General features: G+C 30.4%; 3 protein-coding genes and 1 pseudogene across 3 annotated transcripts; all 4 read right to left on the bottom strand.

The window, feature by feature from the left end:
* Positions 1 to 2,805: 2,805 nt before the first annotated feature.
* Positions 2,806 to 3,716, bottom strand: GRP2 (glycine rich protein 2). Its single transcript, XM_028052968.2, has one exon. It carries the CDS (start codon positions 3,650 to 3,652, stop codon positions 3,053 to 3,055), a length of 600 nt encoding a protein of 199 aa, XP_027908769.2. The 5' UTR covers positions 3,653 to 3,716; the 3' UTR covers positions 2,806 to 3,052.
* Positions 3,717 to 13,707: 9,991 nt separating this feature from the next.
* On the bottom strand, positions 13,708 to 14,364 carry LOC114170746 (chaperone protein dnaJ 11, chloroplastic pseudogene; annotated as a pseudogene).
* A 4,261-nt stretch (positions 14,365 to 18,625) lies between these two features.
* LOC114170745 (PLC-like phosphodiesterases superfamily protein) lies at positions 18,626 to 20,524 on the bottom strand. The gene is made up of 2 exons (XM_028056296.2): positions 19,768 to 20,524; positions 18,626 to 19,678 (listed from the first exon to the last, which is right to left on the bottom strand). The coding sequence occupies exons 1-2, from the start codon at positions 20,191 to 20,193 to the stop codon at positions 19,151 to 19,153; spliced, it is 954 nt and encodes a 317-aa protein (XP_027912097.2). The 5' UTR covers positions 20,194 to 20,524; the 3' UTR covers positions 18,626 to 19,150.
* A 1,282-nt stretch (positions 20,525 to 21,806) lies between these two features.
* Positions 21,807 to 23,918, bottom strand: LOC114168828 (Pentatricopeptide repeat (PPR-like) superfamily protein). Its single transcript, XM_028053791.2, has one exon. The coding sequence runs from the start codon at positions 23,691 to 23,693 to the stop codon at positions 22,038 to 22,040; it is 1,656 nt and encodes a 551-aa protein (XP_027909592.2). The 5' UTR covers positions 23,694 to 23,918; the 3' UTR covers positions 21,807 to 22,037.
* Positions 23,919 to 24,533: the final 615 nt, after the last annotated feature.

The raw sequence follows: 24,533 nt of genomic DNA on the forward strand, positions 1-24,533 counted from the left end.
AAAATTATCTTATTACACCAAATTGTAGATATATCACCATTGATAGTGGTGCAATGGTGTTGTGTAGAGGAACACAATAAGAAGTGGACGATGAAGTGATTTCAGATTCTTTTTAATAAATTTTTTTCATCAAAGATAACGAGATCATTTCAATAAAGATTTGTGGATGGAGAAAGAAAACATGGGGTGGAGACAGAAATGCTCTAACCATGGAGTACAAATGGCCCATGTGTAAGTCTTCAGTATCCACCTTATTTCTTAATTGATTTCTTTATGCAACTCATTGTTTTCTTTCCGCATCCCTAAATTCTTTAAAATGAAAAAATTATTCATTGAGATTGACTAAGGTAAAAACCCTATTTTTTACCTTTATCCCTCACTTTGCACTGCAATTTCTCCTTGACAACTCATCTACTTCCTTCACCCCTCACTTTCGCTCCCTTGTAGATGGCAAAATAAGTTTCTCTAACCTGTTTTAGTCCGACTCATCACTGATATGTCAAATACGAGTTAGGTCGGACTGTTCGCATCTTCAAAATAATCTTAAATGTGAAACAAGTCCTCACATATCTAAGATATATTATTTTTATCACAATCTTTGTTTAATTATGATCAAGTGGTGTACTTCAATTAAATATTTTTTTATATTTTATATTTGAATATTTTTACTTTTTTTATTTTATTTATTGTATGTTTTTTTTCACATAAGAATGTTAAACATATCAATTTAAATGTTTAATAGATAAACCGTTCATTTATTAGGTAATATAAAAAATTTACTTTTTATTTTATTATTATTATTTTTTGTTTCATTTAAATAATTCTTTTATTGTTAAAACAATTTTTGTTATCTCTCAACAGTTCGACTAAGATGATATTTGAAATATACATTTATTTTTTATTATCAAATTATTTTCATTTGATATTTTGATATTTTTTATATAATTATTTTTATTTTTTAACTAATTAGTATAGTATAATTTTACTATCATAATTATATAAATAAATTTTATTTATTATAGTATAATAATTTAATGTAATACACATATAATATCATTATTCAACTGTATGCATTTCGCCTCCCAAAATAAATTTGTCTAGGTCTGCAAGCTCTCCACTAGTTTTCTTGGCAGAACATATTTCAACCACTAATCATAATACTGTGTCTGTGTCTTTATTAATTAGCACAGTAATATTTAATTAATGGTCCAGATTTCACAATATAATAGTTTTGAGATTTGTGGCAGTAAAAAGTTCATTTTTTATTTTCAATTTTGAATTAGGCCCACTTGAGATATAATAGTGTGGTATAAAAAACATTTAAATTTAAAATGCTAAATTACAAAAGTAAAAAAAATAAAAAATAACATGTCTCTACAAAAACATATTTGTATTAAAATATAAATATAAAATTTTATGTCCCAGTTTCAAAATATCATTTAATTAAGTTAGATATAAGATACTAAAAATTATATGGAATAACAGAAACAAAATTAAATAAATTAAGATCTGCACAAACATGAAGTAATCACACAATACTTTGTACTTAAATCTTCAATATTTCTTTGAATTTTAACATATTAAGATTCTCAACATTTAAAAACCTTCAAATATGATAAAGTTTTGTCCAATTTTAAGAAAAATTGTTAGTAAATAAATATTAAAAGTTTCTGTATAAGAAAGGGGACAATTTAAAAAACTGACTGACTACAGTAATCTTAACAAAAAACAAATCAAAACTATACATTTTAAAAGAACTTAAATGAATCCTTAAAATGTCAGCATTTAAAATTTTAAGATATTTGATTATACCCTAAGTTGATAAAGAAACCAAATTTGAGAAAATAAATAAATAATATGATAAAAAAATCAAAGCTTTTCTGATTCTCCCACCTTTTCATTCGTAGCCCTGACCTCAACTACTTTTGAACTCTTTACATTTTCCTAGTATTCAAAAGATGTTTATTTGGATCACAACCAACAGAAGTATGAATGCATGTTCGAATAACTCAAGTAAAGACTAATCATAGGTAATGCACAGAAGATGTTTAATGAAATATTTGAGAGCTGATTTTTCACTGTAAAATAAAACAAAAAAACAGAACAGATAAATAACAGTATAACAACATTTTTCAAATATTATAATTTCATTCATAATGAATAACACTCAATTTGTTATCCCATCATCACAACATTTTTCAAATATTATACTACCATTCATAACTTAGGTTAGCAAAGAATAACACTTAATTTGTTATTCCATCATTACAATGGTCCAAGCCACAATTAGCATTTGAAAAGAAGGATTTGGGAATTTTGATTACCCCAATTTCATTAAAGTTCACCTAAATTATGCTTTGAACATAACAATATAAGACCTGCTACACAACATTTCATTAAAGTTCACTTAAATTATGCTTTGAACAGAACAATATAAAACCTGCTACACAACATTTGCCGCAAAACAGTTACTTGATTATTTATTGTAAATGATTCTCAATAAAGAATAAAAAAAAAATGTTTAAGAAAACTAAAAAGCTAAAAAGATTAATATATCAGACCATTACCACTGCTACAACCATTTCCAAAGAGAAATCAGTCATATTGTCAGGATTCATAGTTGTGTTTTTCTTGTTAAATAAGATGAACATTAAATGTTCATCCAAAATCATTAAACACTCTACCATAAAAACATGGTCTATCACAATAAAAAACATAAAACTGTTGCAAACATACATGCAAACAAATATACAATCATTCAATCTTCATAAGACTCTGAAAAGAATCATATAAAACCAGCAATAATTCACCATGCAACACAACAAAATTTAATTCCATAACAAAATGTAAACCCAGCCAGATCTGATCTTGCTTGCAGATTTGTAATAAGACCACATGAACATCATGAACATCTGATTGCCAAAAGAGAAACAAAACCCCACACACCTATTCTACTAATGAAAACTCATAGTTTGACACATGCCACTGAAACCCTAAACATCTTCGAGTAAACTTAAAAGCAAATCATAAACATAAAACCCTAAAACAAACTTCAACGAGCATTAGTTGGGCATTCTCTGGCAAAGTGCCCTGACTCTCCACAGTTGTAGCAGCTTCCACCGCCGCCACCGCCGCCGCCACCTCCTCCATACCTTCCACCACCACCTCCTCCTCCACCGTACCTGCCACCACCACCGCCTCCTCCGTACCTGTCTCCACCACCGCCTCCCTGGAAGCAATCCCTAGCCAGGTGTCCAGATTCGCCGCAGTTGTAGCATGCACCGCCACCACCGCCTCCACCACGTCCACCACCGCCGTATCCACCGCCTCCACCATATCCACCACCACCACCATATCCACCGCCGCCGCCACCACGTCCACCGCCATATCCGCGACCACCATCACCGCCACGACGGGTTCCCTGGACACTGGCACCGTCAGGACCGGTGACATCAACAGCCTTGGCGCGTCCATCAGCGTCAGATTCAATAACAAACTCAACGGATTCTCCCTCAGCTAGGCTTCGGAATCCGTCAGATTTGATCTGCGATTGATGAACGAAAAGATCCTCAGAGCCATCATCGGGGGTTATGAACCCAAACCCCTTCTGATCGTTGAACCATTTCACCTTTCCACTCACTTTTCCACTCATCTTGTGTTCCGTCGTCACAAACCCTCAGCACACAAACACACTCTATTCAGGGTTTCACTTCAGGGAAAGAGTCCCTTATATAATTACTTTTTTATTGGGCTTTTCTCATTGTGGGCCACGCCTTTTCTACCCTTTTAATTATTTCAGACTCACTATTACAATTCTATTGACCAAACACAATAACTCTCACAATTACAATTTCTGCTCATCGTGTGGTTGGGGGACGCTGCCTTTCCTTATTCTCACTATCCACCGTTGGATCACCCTTCACTGTAAGTGGACTGGTCAACATCTTTTCTCTCTTTCATTTTGTATGACTATTTTTTTATTTTTATTCATTTATTGGTCTCTCCTTTTTTTTTTCACCTTTCCCTAAAATATCTTCCATGCCGTTACACTGACCAGTGCAAAATTCTTGAAAATGAGAATGGAGTGTCCATTTTACTGGTCAGTCAAATCAATTCTTAAAACTCAAAAACCCTTCATTTACTTCCCATTAAACTTTCTCTATTCTGTAATTGTTACCGTTACAAGTTTATTTTAAAATTTGAATACTTTTTTTTTTATCAAACATTAGCTTTCTTCTTTCCTATGTGTCTTTCAATTATTCGTTTTTCTCGTCCAAAATAATGCTTTTGTAGAAAAAATGTCACTCTTTTCATAAATTGTCTCCATAAAAATACTATATTTATTAATATTTTTAAAAAATATGTAATCATTTTAAGTTGTGATTTTTATACAGGGGAAGAAGTATATCAATAGAAATGATATATGAAAAGATGTTAATTTAATTGTTGTTATTAAAATCAGTGAAAATATTTATGCATATTTGTTCATTTTTTATGATAAAAAAATTATTATTATTATAATTATAAAATTAAATGTAAAATTTTATAATCTTATTGTATATAATATTTACTTATTTTGTATGCAATTTTTTAATTAAAAAATAATTTAATTTAAAAGTTGTTAAATTAAAAATTCAAATTTAAATTAATAATTACTTAAAACATAATATTGATAATATAATTATCTTAATTTAAAAATTAAAATTTAAAAACAAATATAAAAAGAGGAATCTATAAATTATAGATGTATAAAAGTTCAACTAAAATCATTGTATTGTGTATGATAAAAAACAGACCTCATTAGGGTATTCAAAACATATACTTATAGTAATAGTTACAACAAATTGAAACTAATTAATTAATTTTTTAATTCTTTCATAAAATAATAAATGCCCTTTAAGACTTCTGAAAAATAATAAATTCTTTTTTAATGTAATTTCTCTCATGCTTGACTATAATTGTTTTTTTGCTGTATTATTCTTTGGAAATATCACCGGTGTTATTTAACAATTAATTAATAATTAATTAATTTTTGTTAAAGACGTTAAAATGAGTTTTAATATGTAAGTTGAAACGGTTCGATGGATGGGCTAAAAAAGAATTTATTTTTTTTAACATGATCAATTGAATTGGATCCACTTAATTTAGGCTCTGTTCACTTGAGGAGATGAATTTGGAGGAAAGTGTGAAGATGAATTTGTGTTGATTTTTGTAGATGAATATGTGTGTTTCTTTGAATGGATTTAGAGGGTGAAATGAATGGATTTGAAGATGAATTTTGTGAAAGTTAATGAGTGATTTGAGTGATGTGAAAGATAAAATAAAAAGTTATAATAGATAAAATTTGAAAATTATTAAAATACCTTGATGATAAAAATATATGAAATAATAAATTAGTTAAAAATATTAAATTTAAAAAAATATATATTAAATTATTATTATTATTTTTATAATAACTACTATTATTTAAAATTATTATTAATTATATATATATATATATATATATATATATATAAGAATCATATTTAGCTGTTAAGAGGTGAGGATATAAAAGTAAATTTATTCCTCATTTTCTCAAATCTTCACTAAACCGAATGATGTATTTTGAATGGAATCCCACAAATTCATCTTCATCCATATGTGCAAATCCTCTAAAACGCACACAACTTTTTTTTATAATCCATCGTAGTGAATCAGCGTATTAAATCAATCATTTTATATGAACAGAGCCTTAGAGAATAAGTGAATTTGGATCAGATGGAAGGTAAATGGATTGATAAATAAGCCACAAATATTAACCATCTATTGGTTTTTTAATCAGTTTTTTGTTTTTCTGCTACAGGTTGACAATTTAATTTTTGTAAACACTTTATTGTTGTTGAATGAAGTTTAAATATTTATTTTATTTATTATTATTTTTATAATAATATTTGATAAAATAAATAAAAATTTTAACTATAAAAATAAAAAAATTAAATAAGATTATTTTGTTTTTATTCTAATAAATATATAAAATCAATAAAAAAATCTTAAATGACTTTAACCATCCAACTTAATATCTATCCTTCTCTCTTTAAATTTAATTGTAATGGATTGTTTTGTTCACGTTTACTTTCAAAAATCATCCTTTAAATAATTTATTTAAAATCAAAATAATTATTTTATCAATTTGGTCATTTTCCTAAATTTAATTGAATCTTTTAAGTTTGATATTTTCTAAGCTGTTTTTTAGTAATAAAACTACTTATAAAATAAATAAAAATTATTTGCAATAAATTTATAAAACTTATTTATATTTAATTCATAATTATAAAATTAAAAATAATCATAATAATAATTTTATCCATAGTAAGTCAAAGGTAAGAGATATTAATTTCATCGTCTCTAGGTTACTGAGTTAAATATGTTTAAATTATTGATTATTGATTTGAGTGATTGTACTATGACCGCATGATTTGTTGAAATGCATGATGAGTATGACATGTGGAATTGGAGTAAAGTTTCTAAAATTGCATGATTTTGAATTATGATTGTTTTTTTAAGAAAAATTAGGGTTGATACTGCAAATGTAATGGTTTGGATAGAGCTCAAATGCTAAATGTTGAAATGGTATGTTGATATTATGTTTGAATCGCATAATAGCATAATTTTGCTTTTTGCAATTATGCAGACTCGATAGACAAAGGGTTGTGTCGCTTTATAACTCCAAAGACAAGGAAGCCACTAACTTGTAGTTGTTGGGACGAGGATATTCTTGCTGAATGATTCTAAAGTCAGAGAGTTCACTGACTCAGTTGTCACTCGCACTACAAGTCCTTGTTGGGTGAATTATAGGTGATTTAAGCTTTGTGAGTTCCAGTGTTATTGTTGTTGGGCGAGACACCTAGTTGTTGGAAAAGTGGGCCTTCAAACACTACTCGTTAAGCGAGTGGATGCTCTCGTTGGACGAAATTATCAGAGTTTGTAACTATGTCACGTGTTTACTGTTTTAGGTGTTTAATGTAAATTAATATCTGGTTAAGAGAATTATTTGTGTATGTGATTTATATGAATATGGTTAGTACTGATCCAAAGGAAGATTTGGATTGAGTGACATTATGTATGCATTGGTATAAGGGTTTAGTATTAGAAGTCATCAAAACATACTAATAACCATTCAATCTTGTGTAAAAACATGGAGTATAACGTGATAGAAGCAAAAGATACTAGCATAAGGGTTTTACCTTGGTCAAAGATGATAATTGATTAACTTTGTGTGTGATAAGTTGAAACTCATTGATAATGACTCTGCAAAGTATAATTTGATATAAATGCATATGTCTAGATAATTAAGTTTTGGTATGTGGTATGTTTGTTTTTATGAATGAGTAATATGTAGTATTAATTTTTTTCCATTATATATGAATCTCTTCTTCACGTTAGGTTTGGTTGCATATAACTCTTTTGACAAACTTTGATGATCTCATTTTATTTAAGTTAAGTTGAAACAACTATGAGTTGTAAAGAACATTTTATTTATGATTTTGATATTATAATTGTACTTGAGATAACAATATTATTTTTTTCTTTAGATGTTGAATTGCCTGATTTTTATTATTAATTTTGTGATCCTTATTTTAGTAGTATTATTTTATTAAAATGAGATGTTACACAAATTTTTTCTATGCATTTTGAGTTGCTTTATGATTAAGTTTTTTGAAATAAATATAAATGATGATAATTTATAAAAGTAATTCAATTACATAAATTACAAAAAAAAATACATATATTTTATCCTCTAAATTCATCTTTTATCTATATTGTTTTTAATTCAATTTTTAGTAATATGTTGAGATATCATTCATCTAATATAATTTTTTTTTCCAAATTATGCTGCAAAGTATAATTTGATATAAATGTATCTGTCTAGATAATTAAGTTTTGGTATGTGGTATGTCTGTTTTTATGAATGAGTAATATGTAATATTATTTTTTTTTCATTATATATGAATCTCTTTTTCACGTGTTAGGTTTGATTGCATATAACTCTTAGGTTTGGTTGCATATAACTTTTTTGACAAACTTTGATGATCTCATTTTATTTAAGTTAACTTGAAACAACTCTATGAGTTGTAAAGAACATTTTATTTATGATTTTGATATTATAATTATACTTGGGATAACAGTATTATTTTTTTCTTTAGATGTTGAATTATCTTATTTTTATTATTAATTTTGTGATTCTAATTTTAGTAGTATTATTTTATTCAAATGAGATGTTACACAATTTTTTTCTATGTATTTTGAGTTGCTTTATGATTAAGTTTTTTGAAATAAATATAAATGATGATAATTTATAAAAGTAATTCAATTACATAAATTAAAAAAAAAACATATATTTTATCCTCTAAATTCATCTTTTATCTATAATGTTTTTAATTCAATTTTTAATAATATGTTGAGATATCATTCATCCAATATAATTTTTTTTTTCCAAATTATGTCAACAAAAGTTTCTTTATCGTAATATTTTATATTATCATTATGTTTTTTTATGATTTATTTTGACATTAAATAATACGTTTTAAATAAAGTTAAACATAATTTTTTACTGACATTAATAAATATTATTTTAGTTTGTTATCCAACCAAATTTTGAGTAACTTCAATCAAAATGTAGATCTAAATTTCCTATATATCAGTTAAAGTTGTTTTAATTGGCATTCATAAGACTATTTTTTAGATTAACTACAAGTAGCCTTTAACCAGTGAATCCATAGAAAAATTATTTTTTTATAATTGAATGTATCAATTTTTTATATTTAATTTACTTTTGTAATTTCTTATTATATCCTAATGATAATGAGGAAATTGCCTAAAATTTTGTTTCTTGTAAAAGATAAATTTATATTTAGCTGAGAGTAAGAGGGTGCAAATTACCATCTTCTCTATTAATAGGTTAGGTTGCTATGTGTTATATTTCTTTTGAGAACTGAAATTGGTTTTAAATATTTTAGATGATGAAAGTAACAATTATGTTTTTTAAATAACTCGTGTAACATCCTAATTTCAGCCGTTTAAAACTAATAAAAATAGGGAGTTTCATCATAGTTCCAAAACAGATAATCGAGTGTACCCAATATATTAATACAGTCTTACAAAAGGTATGACTATAAACATATATCATTTATACACTTAAACTAAACTAATAAACTCTGTACTACTGACCACTGCTAAAGCTCCCACTGGAAACCTCCTTTTTAACACTAACACGATGGCTCTTCATCCTCCAAAAGTGCCTTTGACACTGCAACCATATATGCTCCCACCGAATAGGTGATCATCGCAAAAGGAAACATACAACACAAGACAAGAACACAAAAAGCAAGGGTAAACGAATCTGATTAAGGAATCATGCAGTTCAATTATAAACAGAAACCATGCAATCTTTCTCATTATCACCAGAATCATATAGACCACCATAATACATTTACATGACTTTAGACTCAATATCCGGATTATCTAAGCGACATCAGATCTCTTGGTGACTTACACCTGTGACGGTTCCCAAACTTTGCAGAGTTTGGACACAAGGGGTTATCACCCAACCACTCCCAAGGTAAGTCCCATCACCTCTATGACGGATCGGGTTCATAGACCAGGACCTCCTGCTACTCCCCCCGACGTAATCCATCATACTCTACATGAGTCTTAATGGTTACTAGGAGCGTCAGGATACCAACCAAAACTGAGTCCTTATGTCTTTACATACACTAAAACATTCCTCTTAGAATTTTCCTTGAAATCCTAGTTCAACCACTTCTTCTCATATTCCAACTTCATGCAATTTCACCACACATATTATCAGTCATAACAATTCATGCATATCATAACTAAGTTCATATTTTAACATTCAAACATAGTTTCATCCATTAGAAACAAAGAAATAACACTCAATTGTAGGGGTTCTCGCCCAAGCTAGAAGGTCTCGTCTAGGCAAAAAGGCTCTCTCGCTTAGGCGAGTCATTCTCTCCTGAACGAGGCTCAAAATAGAGAACAACCCAAACTCTGGGCGAATTCTCGCTCAGGCTAAGCTTTCTCGCTTAGACGAGAGTGACTCTCGCTCAAGCGAGACTGGCTCGCCTAGGCGAGATCTCGCGCAGAAACAGGGGATGAGTTTCTGGTGTTTTCGCTCAGGCGAGAGCTGCTCGCTTAGGCAAAAATACCAGATTCTCAATCTGTTCTCACATGCAACATTAAAGAAATCTAGCACAATCCAAGCATACACTCAATTACGCAATTCAAGCACTCATACAACAATCAATCATGCAATTCAAAGTCATCAAAATGATTTCTAGATGAAATTCAAGTAAAACAGTTAGCTTCCCTTACCTGTTATCATGTTTAAACAACTTTATAAATGTCAACGCATTAAAAACGTTAACACCTCTAACTCCACATGATGCTCTATCTACACATAGAAACATCACAAGAACGATCAGGACATACCGTTATGATCATTGATCAGCAGAGACTCATCCTGGTGATTAAAACGTCACATGCAAGCGGAAGAGGGCTTGCATGCAACAAAAAATAGAAAAAGACTAAAAAAAAGAACGGAAACTCAACTTACGTGAACGGAGAAACTGATCGGTCCAATTTGAAGAGCTCGCCGAGATGATCAATCCTACGGTCTCGGTTCTTCAATTAGACGACCAGAGAGGCAGAACCTCTAGAGAGAAGTTAGAGAACTCTAAAAAAGTGGTTTCTAGAGAGATGATGCGTTTTAAAATAATGAAACTCATTTATAACAATTCTATTATACCAAAACCTTTTAACATTAAAATAATCGAGTTTCACTATTTTTAAACCACTATCACTTTTAAAACGCCATTTTTTAGGATCTTACAACCAGTTTTTACAAAAAACATAAATTAAAATTGGAAAAAATAATTATTTCAAATCGGTTTATTAAATGTATATACTATTTTCAAAATGGTGAAAACTTTACTAATAAATAAAATAACAACAGTATTAAATATTATCTTAATCATAGCATTTTATATTATATGTGGGTTCTTTTATTATTATTGTAATTTATATTTGATAATTATTGAAATGGATAATTTTTTAAAATTATTAAAATGGGCACTTGTTTACAATTATTCAATTTCACTTGAGTAAGTTTTATGTTATTAGTACGATTTTTTTTAAGCAGTATAAAATAAATACGATTTTAGTGTGATATTAATATTAATAAAGTGTAATATTTTAATTTTTTATTAAAGAAACAAAATTGTACGTGAGTTTGATAACTTGGGACAAGAAGTTCTAATTCTCATTAACAACTTATATAAATTATGATTGTCGTGTACAACTCCTTTGGAGTGAAATCTACATTTTTTATTTTTTATTTTTTAGTTGAAACAATAAATTTAGTTTTATATTTAATAAGTTGTATTAAAATAACAAAATAAATAATGGAAGACGTATTATTAAAAATTGAAGAAATAAGGAAAACATATTATTAGAGAGAAAGAAAAGAAATATTATTAGCAAAAATATAAAATATATTATAAATGATGATATTATTTTTAAATCTATTATTTCAACTAAAAATTAAAAAAGATAAAATATTTAATGTATAGACTTCATTCCAAAAGAGTCGTATACCAAAATTACGATTTATATAGGAAGTTGTCAATGAGAATTACAACTTTTTATCCCAAGTTGTTCAATTCACATACGACTTCATGTACTATAAAGAATTATATATGTTTGACAACCCATTATGTTGATTGTCATTGGATGTTGTGTAGCAAAAATCTAAACTTTTTCCATTTGCCTCCTCCTCATAATAGATTTGAGTTGTATAAGAAGATAAGTAGATTTTTATAGACTGGGGGGCTTGAAAAAAAATATTTTCTATCACTTTAAATAATGCTTATAGTAACGATGTTTTGGTAAAAATCTTTGAATCTTGCTTTGCAAAATCTGTTACTCTGAGATGGTGAGTTCTTCCATGTACCTTATTTTGCACACATTTTAAACTTAATTGTGCAATAATGGTTGAAGGTAATATGTGACGGTGTAGATCAAATTAGGAAGAGCATAAGTCTGTTAGAGGATACGAGTGTAGAATAATGAAATTTAGGCAATGTATTGAGCAAATAAGGAGTATTGATGATTCAAGTGATTTGTGTATAGATGTTACTATAAGGTGGAATTCAATTTTTTATGCTTTAAAGTGTTCTAAAATACCAACAAGTGTTTCAAAGTTTACACCTTTTTTATGAGAAATACAAGTTTTCTCCATCTTCAGAAAAAATGAAAAGAGCATAAAAAATCAGTACTTTCTTGATGTCATTTTACGATATCAAAACTTTGATTTTTGTCTTAAGTTATCATAATATTTAATAACAATTTTTAACCATAAATTGAAATAAAAATACAATACATAACATTTACAAAATTTCAAACAAAGTAAAAATGACCCATTTAAATATTGTTGAATGACAATTTACAAATAAAGATTTATAAAACCAATTGATAGAAAATAACCTATTCAAAATTAATGTGTTAATGTTTTTTATTTTTTTAATTTATTTGATATAAGACATTTAATACTGAAAGGAAGCCTTCTCCAACCAACTGCATAATTATTTTGAAATGTGTGAAGCATAAATCCTTCTAAGTGGGCCTTGTACATTTGGGCCCGTGATGGAAAACCCATCCAATAATTCCATCCCATAACTAATGACTCCAAACATCATCTATCCATAGTAAGGATCACAAGTTTAATTACAAATTCTTAACCCTAAACATGAAATTGCAAAAGTAAAACTTCAAATTTAATTGAAAACAACGACAATTGTACTTAAAGTATGTGCAATTTTTGTCCCAACGATAATGATTTCAGCTTTGCCTAATGCAATTAAGAGCAACCCTACTTATATGTACGACTAAGATAACTATACCACTGAGGAATAAACAAGTATCAAATAAACCATTCCTAGAAAACATATAAAAACAAAGAGAGAATAAAAAAAAATGATGGTGATGATATAAAAAGTATGTACGAGTTACGTGAGGAAGTGTTATATGAAACGAACACTTGCCACAACAGTTTTAGCTTGGCCTACAAAACTGTTCATGTTTTTGTCTTCTTTTTGGTGGAGAGTCTCACCTTAATTTTAGTTTTTCAGAAAACAGTGCATGATGATGATGATGATCATGTCCCACTCACTCGAAAAGAAAATTGTACCACTGTGTGTGTCGTTATCATTTTATAATTCAAAACTTTGCTTCAATTCTCACCTTTCACAAATTCCAATTCCTCTGTTTTCTTAGGCAGATCATAGCAGCAAGTGTTTTTGTTTGAACACAGCAAGATCATTCTCATTTTGACTTTACTTAAAATTTTGCAGGTCATACAGGTATAGAACTATTATATTTATTGGACATGTATTTTTTAAATATTTATATTTAAAAATACTAAATATTAACACTTGCAAATAAAGCATATCTTTTCATATCTCTTTGTGACAGCTGGAAAAGATGTTGTTGCTTCTTATCTTTTCATAAGAATGAGTTGATTAGACCAGACACAGACACTTCTTTTTACAATTTTTTTTTCCCTTATAATGTGCTAACAAAAAGTTACATATTTCATAGACAAAAACAAACTATTATAAACAAATGGATGAACTAACAGAGTACAAGATGATCTAACTCTGCAGAAAAGGAAATGTTACTGCTTAAAGAAGAAGAAGAAGAAGAGAATGTTCAATAATAAATTTTACAAGACTACCAACATTGATCGGTTTCCCATTTCCTTCCACTTCCTGCAGCACATGAAAATGTGTGATTTCTTCCTGCCATGGAAGCCATAGTTAATGATCTTCTGTATCTGTTATCTCTGTCATATTGAGCTCTCTTTTCTGGATCAGACAAAGTTGAATAAGCTGATTGGATTACCATGAATTGGTGAGCTGAACTTTCCTTCTGATTCATGGCCACAACATCAGGATGGTAAGTTCTAGCAAGCTTTCTGTAAGCAGCTTTTATTTCCACGCAGCTTGCGCCAATTGAAATTCCAAGCACATCATAGAGGGAAGCCATTTTTGCACCAGAAGAACAGGGTCCTCTGTTTTTAGGGTCCTTTGTTTTCAGCTACAAAAATTGGAACTTTCACTTTTGGAGGATCAGATACCAGTGGACAAAAACAGAGGCTGGAATAAGGTTTCAACAGAAAAAATGTGGAACTGTTGGGTAGGAAAAAGATAGAAGCGAGTTAAGGGTTGAGTTAAGAAGACTGATATGGTGAGTGTGCTTATATAGAACACATAAAGAGCAGCAGTGTTTGTATCCAAATGAAAAAGGAAAATTTATGTGATAACAAGAGTGTACGTATGTATACCTGTGAACGAGGTTGTAGGAGTCAATGTTGTGAAAAGATTGTTTATACCTCGGATCCTGTTCTCTGCTGACTCATCAAACTGTTCAAAGGGATAAACTTACCCTTTTGTTATGTGGTCCTAACTATATGCGATTGATTTTACATTGTTTTTAACTTGGTGTTGAATATTTGCAGTTGATGAGGTCACACTAGGCTTCAAACTTGCCTTGATACCAAAGTGAGGAAAGCCATTGGAACCTATAGAGGGAAAAAGTGGTGTATATTTGTTAAACATTTAGTGGAGAATGGAGATGGTAAGTCTTCAATGACATTCAATGTTATGGATAAACTTAAGTATCTCAAATATAGATATACACATACATAATTTTCAGCTACACTGTCTAAAGAGGTTGTCGAATTTAACTTTTTAATATAGATTGTTTTCGGGTTCAAACCGTCACCATAAGATTTTAAATCTTATATCACTTGATTAAAAAGTTATTATTTTATTATTGAACGTCTCCTTAAAATAATTTGTATGGTTTTTAAATTTTCACATGGCTTATTTGTTTGATACATGTTAATAAGGTTTCAGGTTTCGATATTTAAGTCAATGTTTGGTCGTGTTTATTCGATAAAGTCGATTAATACTTAAATAAATTAATATTATAATAAATACAGTATAATTTTAATTTAGAATTTGTTACCTGTTTATATATTTATATATTATGATGAACGCCTTACAAAACCAGTGACATCACCTTCAGTCCAAAAATTATTAAAACGTGCGCTTATTTTCCTTTTCAACCCATTGCGTAATTAGGATTTGTGTTTGTGTTCAGTGTAATTTATAAATTATTATGGCTGGTATTGATTGAAAATTTGAAATAACTTAATTTGACATAAAAATTCATAAAGTATGTGGGACATTTTCATTTTTAGTTTAATTTTAAGTAGTAATAAACTTTATCTGTTTTTTTAATGAGTAATAACAACAATAAGAGAAAATAAATACATATAAGAAACAAACAGTAACGTATTCGCTTCGCATTCATTCAAATTTCACGTCAAAATCAGAAAAAATGAAAAATATCTTTTGATTCACGTTTTCTGCCGTGTTCCTCTCTGCATTATTTATGCTGTTCTTGAATCCGGACCAAAACCTAGAATCAATGTTGCCAACCCCAATTTCTTTAATCTGCCTAATATCATCCCAACTTTTAATTAATTCCATATACAGATTCATAAGTTGAGGATGACACGTAAACTGAGGATAACACGTGTCTATTAAATATAAAAATAAAAAAAATATATGTTTTAATTTGTATATAAAAATAATATAGCAGATAAAGATAAGAATTATGTAGTTTATATTTACTAGATGGTCAAATTGATGCATCATTATTTTCGTCTCCCGAGAGAACAGTCAGATGACACTTATGCTACATTGCTGCATTTAAATGGGTCACAGTAACGGACAAACAGAGATAATGATTTAACAGAAAATTAAAAGATTCCCACACCACAAAATCCATCATCACAACTATTTTTCTAAAATCACACTATTATTATTATTAGAAAAAAAATAATATATGTGTGTCATATTTATACTAACATATTTATATTAATGTTCTCAAAGAGTTTATATATTTCTTCGTCTTTTATTTAATTAGACTATTTTCATGTGTCTTTAGCTTAATCATGTCCTTAATAAGGATTAAGGATTCCTATCTTGTAGAACTAACATGCATCATTTTTCAGTATACCTGTCTATTATTAAATTGTCTTTCTTGCATCACTGTGTGTATAGTAGCAAGGAATTTACATATGAATATATAGTAAAATTTATTTAGCTAGATATAAAACTCCGATTAACTTTAAGATACTGAATTGATAATATTTGACCGAATAAAAATAAAGTAATAATATTTTGGTCCTTTTTAGTTGAATTAGGTAACAGAATTATTCCATGAAAGTCATAGTAAAGCTAAAAATGAATCCAGATGAAGTAAACCATTATTAATATAAAATACAGCCATATGTTTCCATTATATCATGTTGAATATAACTTATCATTTAATTAATTGTTTGTAACATAATTTGTTTATTGAATTTGTCTTTGTAATCCTTTCTATCTCTCTATATATATTTAAATCGATTAATTTGTTAACTTATTGCTTATGTCATCAACTCATCACAATAATTATAACTTCACTTTTGAGGAAGTGAATCTTCAAACACATTCCTGGACTCATCCATTAGGTTTAATTCCAAGTTTTTTTATTTATTTTAATTGAACGAGTCAGCAAATCAACGTTATCCTTATCCCTTTAGCCTGCTAATCTTCATATTTTCTTTGTTAATTACTGTCTCTTTTTAAACTGTCGCAATATTTAAAATTTTAAGATAATGTTAACTATTTTATTATTGATATATAATTTTTAATTCATTTACATATACAAATTTATTCAAATATAAAAATGAAAATAATAAAATAGAGAATAAAAAGGTAACACGACACTTAAAAATCGTACTGGACTAACTCAATGTTAAAGTTTTAACGGCATAAATTTTCGCAACTCTGTTAACTTTGTTTTTGTTGAAACAAATTATTGTAAAAATAAGGTATAAATACACATTTGGTACCCAAACCTTTTCGGAAAGTTCAATATGGTACCCGAATTTTAGGAATGTTCAATTTGGTACCCCAATTTTCTAAAGAGGTTCAATTTGGTCCTTTCCGTTAGGTTGGAGTTAACACCGTGTCCGTACAGGACACGTGTCAAGTCATGAAATTTTTATTTTTTTTTAATTTTTTTTTAAAAATTATTTTTTTTTTTCAAAAAATGAATTTTTTTTTTCAAAAAATTTAAAAAACTGCCACATGTCAGTTTATCATCATGCCATGTGACAGCTTACAAGCATGACACGTGACAGTGTAATAGTTGTTTTCAATTTAATACCCCAGTTTAAATTTTTGGTTCAATTTAGTACCCAATTTTTTTAAAATGATTCAATTTCGTCCTTCCTATTTGAGACCAAATTAGTAAATAAGCTTAATTATAATTTATATAAACATGTTAAAATAATTGTTTTGAATTTATACATCAAATCACTACACCTAAATATTCAAATTATTTTATTTCTTACAAGCGTAAAAAATTTCATGTATAAAAAATTACAAAGGTTAAAATGAAAAAAATAAAATAATTTAAGTATTTAGGTGTAGTGATTTGATGTATAAATTCAAAACAATTATTTTAACATGTTTATATAAATTATAATTAAGCTTATTTACTAATTTGGTCTCAAATAGGAAAGGACGAAATTGGATCATTTTAAAAAATTTGGGTACTAAATTGAACCAAAAATTTAAATTGGGATACTAAATTGAAAACAACTATTACATTGCCACGTGTCATGCTTGGAAGCTGTCACGTGGCACGATGATAAACTGACACGTGACAGTTTTTTTAAACTTTTTGAAAAAAAAAATTAATTTTTAAAAAAGAAATAAAAATAAAATAAAAATTTCATGGTTTGACACATGTCCTCTACGGACACGGTGTTAACTCCAACTTAACGGAGAGGACCAAATTGAACCTTTTTAGAAAATTGGGGTACCAAATTGAACATTCATAAAGTTCGGGTACCACATTGAACTTTTCGAAAAAATTTGGGTACCAAATGTGTATTTATACCTAAAAATAATCACTTACCAACTATTTATTTAACTGTTGGCCCATTACAAGTAGCCCAATACGTGCTTTTGTTGGGTTTTTCTGTGATCCATCGTAGCAGCAAATATTCATTTTATCATCCGTTTCATTAATTATTGGATATTCATTTAAAAAATATTATGAGAATATTTTGCATTGATGTTTCTTCTCGCTCAAAAAATAAATCATTCAAGATTCAATACCGTCGAATTATTGCACTCATAATTCTATGGTATCGTTCTAATATGTGATCTTTTTATTTCATAAGTTCTGTTGTTATTTATATTACTGGCAGAGTTTTTAATCAGTCGTCAAGGAAAAACATCATCATTGAACATTTGTTTTTAGAGCAATGACACATTAACATCTATTTATTATTTAAAAACCATCATTTTTCTTAATTCTAACAATATTGATACATACATCCATATATATATATATATATATATATATTATTTTTCTTAACTTCTATCATTTCTAAATTTTTTTCCTCCATTCCACTGTAAATGCAAACAAAAACATATAAAAGTGAATCAGAAACAATTCATATAATTTCACCCAAAGAAAAAAACAACTATTGATAATTATTCCTAAATTTTATGTAACTTCTTGATTTGTCGCAGCTTAATTTGCCTTGTGGAACAAGGCATTGCATTCGTGGACCAAAACGAACGAAACAAGAGACAGAGGTCGCAAAGGATTTGAGTGCACGTCTAGAATTTTTTGGACGACAAAATCCAATGGAACAAACTTTTGATCTTGTAATTTCCGTTCTCTGTCTTGTAATTTCATTGTAATTGCCTTCACTGTTACCTCAGTTTCGGTTTTGGTTTGTAGAACCACAGAAAACGAGGTACAGATTCAAAACAATTCGGTTTGCAGCACATGACACCACAGCCCAAGCCAATGCTTCTTTCCATATCAGAAATTTCCATCAAACACCCACTTCAAGAAAAGCAAAAAAATTCGAACTTTACGCGACCCCATCAAACCATGAACAAGAAAAGGAAACAGCAAATCGAGTTATAACGACGAGGTTGATAATTTAATCTTTTCATGTTTTCCCCTCCACCCTCGCATTAGTGAGTCCAACGCATGCATCAACGAAATCATGGTCGATGAAATCCGTGGAAAATACCTGCAATCTATCTGCATACCCTTTGGAAAAGCACTGACTAATGAAGAGTCTTGCAAAGCCATGAATGCGTTCCGTGACAGGCCTCACACACACGACGGGGTTATCCGCCACAGGAGTGACGGTGTTCTCCACTCTGTAGAAGTATTTTCTGAACGTCACAGATTGCTGTTCGCTGAGATGCTTCATGTTGCTCTCGAACTTCGTTGATGGCAAATCAGTGTTGATCCAGTTATCCCTCAGATACCCTTCACTCCACAGAGAACTTCCTGCTGGAGGCTGTGGCGATTTTCTTGGCTTCCAAACGCAGATAACTCTCTTTGGTAAAACCTCGGCTATGGTCTTTTCAAAAACATTATCGTCCTGAGGAACTAGGTAATCCCCCAGTTGTTCCTCAAGGTACTTGTCGAATTCGGGAGGATCCTCGTGCCCATACTCGGTTCTAACCTACGCAAAGACACGACATGCATGTCAGATACAACGTCAACGTGTATGATGTATATAAATTATAATACATATATGATTTCGGTTCTAACCTCAAGGATGATGATTTCGGATTGTGTTTCTGATAAGAACTTCTTGACATCTTTGATGACAACGTCGATGCTGTATGTAAGGAGGATTCCGTGGCAGACTTTGCGATCCTCTTGCACCCGAATGTCAACGACCCTTGTCCCCATCAAAAGTTGATGGTAGATGGACAAGGATTGGCATTGAGCAAAAGGGCGAGTGATGCATGGGATGCCGATCTTGTTCGTTGCAGAATCATGTGTTCCAGGCCAAACAATTTGTTTTATCACAAGTTTCTCTGGGTTGAGTTCCGACATCCAATTTTTTCTGTCTGATGGATGGTAATCTGAGCCAGGGTAATCTTCCCCAGAGTTTCTGAGATCAGACAGAGTTTTTCCCTCTCTTTTGATTGCTTTTCTTTTCTCAATCTGTTTGGAGACCTGGGAACCCATCAAAGATTAGGAGAGGGACAACAACAACGACGACAACATCAAAGATTGTTGTTCCTGTTTCTTTTGCTGTTGCTGGAGTCAGCTGTTGCTGTTGCAGGTTATGACTTTGTTGGTGGTAGTGGAATTTAATATAATAAGGCATGCTGGCGTTGGAGTGGATTGTTTCTTTAATCAATGTGAATGTAGTTGCTGAATTGGACAAAGGTTGAGAAATATGAAATGATTCTTTTGTTCTTTCTTCACTCTATTGTTTTTGGCTTTGGATTAGGAAGGACTCCTCTATTAGTATTGGCCTGTTGTTGTGTTTAACGTGGTGGGAACCTTCGCTCTAATTATTGGTAAGGAGTTATGATCGAGATGTGTTCTGGACCTGTGGGGTGGTCCACTTGGGTGGCTGATGAAGCTTCTCTGACTAAGTATTTGCTTTTTTATTCGCTTGGTACGACCAATTCTAAAAGGGAACAAACGATCACGAGTAGAAAAGAATGACCAATTTTAATTCTTGATCAGCCATTGATAAACAAATGATTCAGACTTTTTTTATAACCAGGCTCTCATGGGTACTAGTAATAGGCTATAGAGAAGAGAATGAGAATCTCTTCCAGTTTTGCTCGTAATTCACTACCTCGATCAGAACCAGAAATTCATTGTTGAACTTTTCTCCCTGGTTTTGCTGTGATGATGAAACTTGTCATGAAACCCAACAGCCTAGTTGCTAAGTTTTGTTTTCTGCTTATGTTTGTCTCCTCTCATGTTTTCTATGTTACATAAGAAAATATATTTTATATTATTAATAAAGATATTCACCTTTTTTATGTACTTAATTTCTCCGAGTTTCATGACTATTTTATTTTTTTTGTATATAATTTTGTTTTTGATTTTTACTTTTTTAATATTTACTTTTCTGAATTCAAATAATCATTCACGATAAAAAAATAATTTTACCCTTTTAATAATTGTTTTTTAATTTAAATAATTATTTACAATAAAAAAATCATCTATATTAAATTATAAAAATATTTATTTCTTTAATTATTTGTTTTATAAAAAATATTTTATAATTTAGTAATATTTTTTACTTTAATAATTAAAAATTATCTTATAGTTAATAAAAAGTTTACTATATTAAAAAAAAAAGTGAACACGTATATTTCCATGGTTTACACATAAAGCAAAGTCTTCAGTCGTCTACCTACATTAATCAAATTGAAAGTTTATAACACAAAATAAAATAAATGCAACTGTAAAACACACTATGTATTTAAAATCGTGCATATTATTGACAAGATACGATCCAATCTTTCTTTTGTAGAACATTAACAGTGATGCTTGTTAAGCTTCTATTCCTATGGATATAAAATTTTCATCTTGTAAATCCATCCACATATAATTTCCCTGAGCATTGCATAAGTAAGGAACTTCAATGACGGGGTAATTTTGTTTTCTTGTTTTATTCAGCTGGGGGTAAAATACAAATAAAACAATGGGTGAATTTCATAAAAATTTCTTACCAGTGTTCTCATTCCTCCTCGGCATTTATGGAGGAAACATCTAATAAGTATAACACCGTGGAAGTTCAACTCGGCAAAATCCGGTGTCATCAAGAAAGAAAGTGAAATGAAAAAAGAATAGTGACTTAGTCAATGGAATATATATTCCTGGTCTCTACAAAAATTGATCCACTGGCAAAAATCCCTAACTTTCACATTCTAAAGTTAGGCACTGGGACATGGTCTTCCAATGTTGTTACTTAATTAAGTGCCACAAAGGTAAGCACATTGATTCGTTCAGAGGGTGTGACACATCCAATACAGTGAAGTGTGAGCCTAATTTTCAATGTCAATTCAACTAATGGCTTGCTCTTTTCTCCCCTGTCTCTCATCCAAAATATGTCTTGTTTTCTCAACCAGTTCCCATTTCCCAAGTGCAGCATAAATACTTGAAAGTAATTCATAGGCAGCAGAGGATTGTGGCTGCAATTTGATAAGGAGTACAGCTACTTCTCTCCCATGATCTATATTCCCACGCAATCGACATACAACATGGTCATCTGGCTTAGAATCCATCATCTGCAGATCCTTCCCTGATTCATTTAAACACCCAGCTTCATCAAAAAGATTAGTTAAGCCTGCGTAGTGCTGTTGGTCAGGGACGATACCATGTTCACTAGGCATGGACTTGAATAACTGAAGCCCTTCCTGTACAAGACCTGAATGACTAGAAGCATTCAAAATGACGGCAAAAGTGGTCCTATTTGGCTTCACTCCTGATCTTAGCATATTATAAAGCATCATAATCGCTTCTGTGACATAGCCATGGTGAGCCAGTGTTGATAAAATCGTGTTCCACAACTCTACATCCTGCTTATTTCCAGCGAAATTAAAGACTCGCCTGGCAGTTTCCAACCTTCCACACTTCAAATACATGTCAACAATAGCACTAATTACAACAGTATTAGGTTTGATGCTATTTCGCACCAAAAACGCATGTATTTGTTTACCATGCTTCAGTGAAGCAATAGTGGCACAAGCTAATAGGCAAGTACTGAACGTAAATTGATCAGGTCTAACTCGATGCTTGATCATCTCTCTAAACACTCCAAGTGCTTCATGACCCATACCATTCCTAGAGTAACCTCTAATCAAAGATGTCCACGAACAGGAATTGCTTTTAGGCATCTGACTAAACAACTCAGCGCTTGATTCCATGTCGCCCCATGCGGCATAAGCCGAAACTAGTGTTGTCCACGCACGAACATCCCTCACAGGCATATCATCAAATAATCTCCTTGCATCTTCCATCTTTCCACATTTTGCATAAGCATCAATAATCAAGCTGGATATAACCACATTGGACAAAAACCCAACAACCGAAACCTGCCCATGGATCTGCCTGCAAAGTTCAAATTCCTTCAACTTTACAGAAACAATCAAGACACTGGCAAAACTAAACTCGTTATACCCCACAGCCAATCTTCTAAACCGTCGATAAAATCTCAAAGCCTCGTCAAATCTGCCACGATTCGCATACCCAGACACCATTGAATTCCAGGACACATAATCCTTGTGAGGCATTCGGTAGAAGAAGCTCCTAGCCTGCTTCATCATACCCAATTTAGCATACCCAGAAAGCATATTGTTCCAAGTAAACAAATTTCTATCGTCCATTTTGTCGAACACCTGGCGAGCCTGAACGAAATCGCCGCAGCTGAAGTACATAGTGATCAAGTGGTTTGCTAGAAGCGTTGGGGGGCGTTTGAAACCGGTGAGCTTCAAGTGGAGGTGAATCAACTTGCCCTCTCGGAAAGACCTGGTTTTGGAGCAGCGGCGCAAGAGGGTGGCGAGAATGTGCGAGGGTAAGCGAATGCCCTTGAGGCGCAATAGGTCGAGAGAAGAAACCGCGTCGGAGAGGGAAGAGTTGGAGTTAAGGGGTTTAACGATGCAGAGGTTGTGGGGGGATTTGCGGGTTGGGAACGAAGGAGATGGCATTGGCATTGGCATTGTAGAGAAAGACCATGTGAATTTGAAGGGTGAAAGTTTGAGTTGAACAACTTCATCATCTATGTCAACGACGATGAATGGAAATATGAGAAGAGATTTGAGGAAGACTTCGATGGTGGATTCGTTGAACTAGCTCCGGCCACCATGGACGGCGGATCTTGTCCAAACCAATGTGGCTCAGCAGCACATTGGCCCGAACCCTGTTTTAACAAAACCGTATTAACACTTTCTACTTTGATTTTCGCTTTTTCTCATTTAATCACACAATTATCACTTTATTTATTATTTTTAAATATTTGGGTGTAAATTAAACGTTTTCATAAATATATTGTTATATTTGAAACTTAAAAGTTATTTTCAGATTAAAAATAAAATAAATTAATTTTCAAAAATGTCAAATTTTAAAGTGTGAATAAATGGCTTAATTAAAAATGTAAATTTAGAGAAGTGTTTTTTTTATTATATATGGCATTGATTACGTTAATAAATTTAATTAGTGATCACAGAATATAAATATTTTAAAATGTCTATCGTTGTTCAATATTATTATTCTTCTAATATATCATAATTTATTAAAGAACAATTTAACAATATAAACAAATCTAAAAAATTATTTTAGCAAATAATCCAAAATATGTTTAATAAATACATTGTTGTGATTGATAATTCAAAAACTTAACCACAAATAAAATATAAAAAACTAAAATATAAATTAAACAAAAAATATAAATACTTGAAATAAATAAAAAAAGTAAGATTTATTTACCCATTTTAGCATTCCTTGTTTTTTAAAATACATGTTGACAAATATTTATAATAAATAATCACAAATAACTTTCA

The sequence above is a fragment of the Vigna unguiculata genome, chromosome 11, assembly GCF_037176805.1.
Source record: "Vigna unguiculata cultivar grain cowpea cultivar isolate G323 ecotype 2 chromosome 11, ASM3717680v1, whole genome shotgun sequence".
NCBI lineage: Eukaryota > Viridiplantae > Streptophyta > Magnoliopsida > Fabales > Fabaceae > Vigna > Vigna unguiculata.

Excerpts from the sequence above, each read along its gene's own strand:
- LOC114170745 (XM_028056296.2), bottom strand. The coding sequence starts at position 20,193 with ATGGGTTCCCAGGTCTCCAAACAGATTGAGAAAAGAAAAGCAATCAAA. Across the intron at positions 19,679-19,767 it reads CCGAAATCATCATCCTTGAG|GTTAGAACCGAGTATGGGCA; the intron begins GTTAGAACCGAA and ends GTCTTTGCGTAG.
- GRP2 (XM_028052968.2), bottom strand. The coding sequence starts at position 3,652 with ATGAGTGGAAAAGTGAGTGGAAAGGTGAAATGGTTCAACGATCAGAAG.
- LOC114168828 (XM_028053791.2), bottom strand. The coding sequence starts at position 23,693 with ATGCCAATGCCAATGCCATCTCCTTCGTTCCCAACCCGCAAATCCCCC.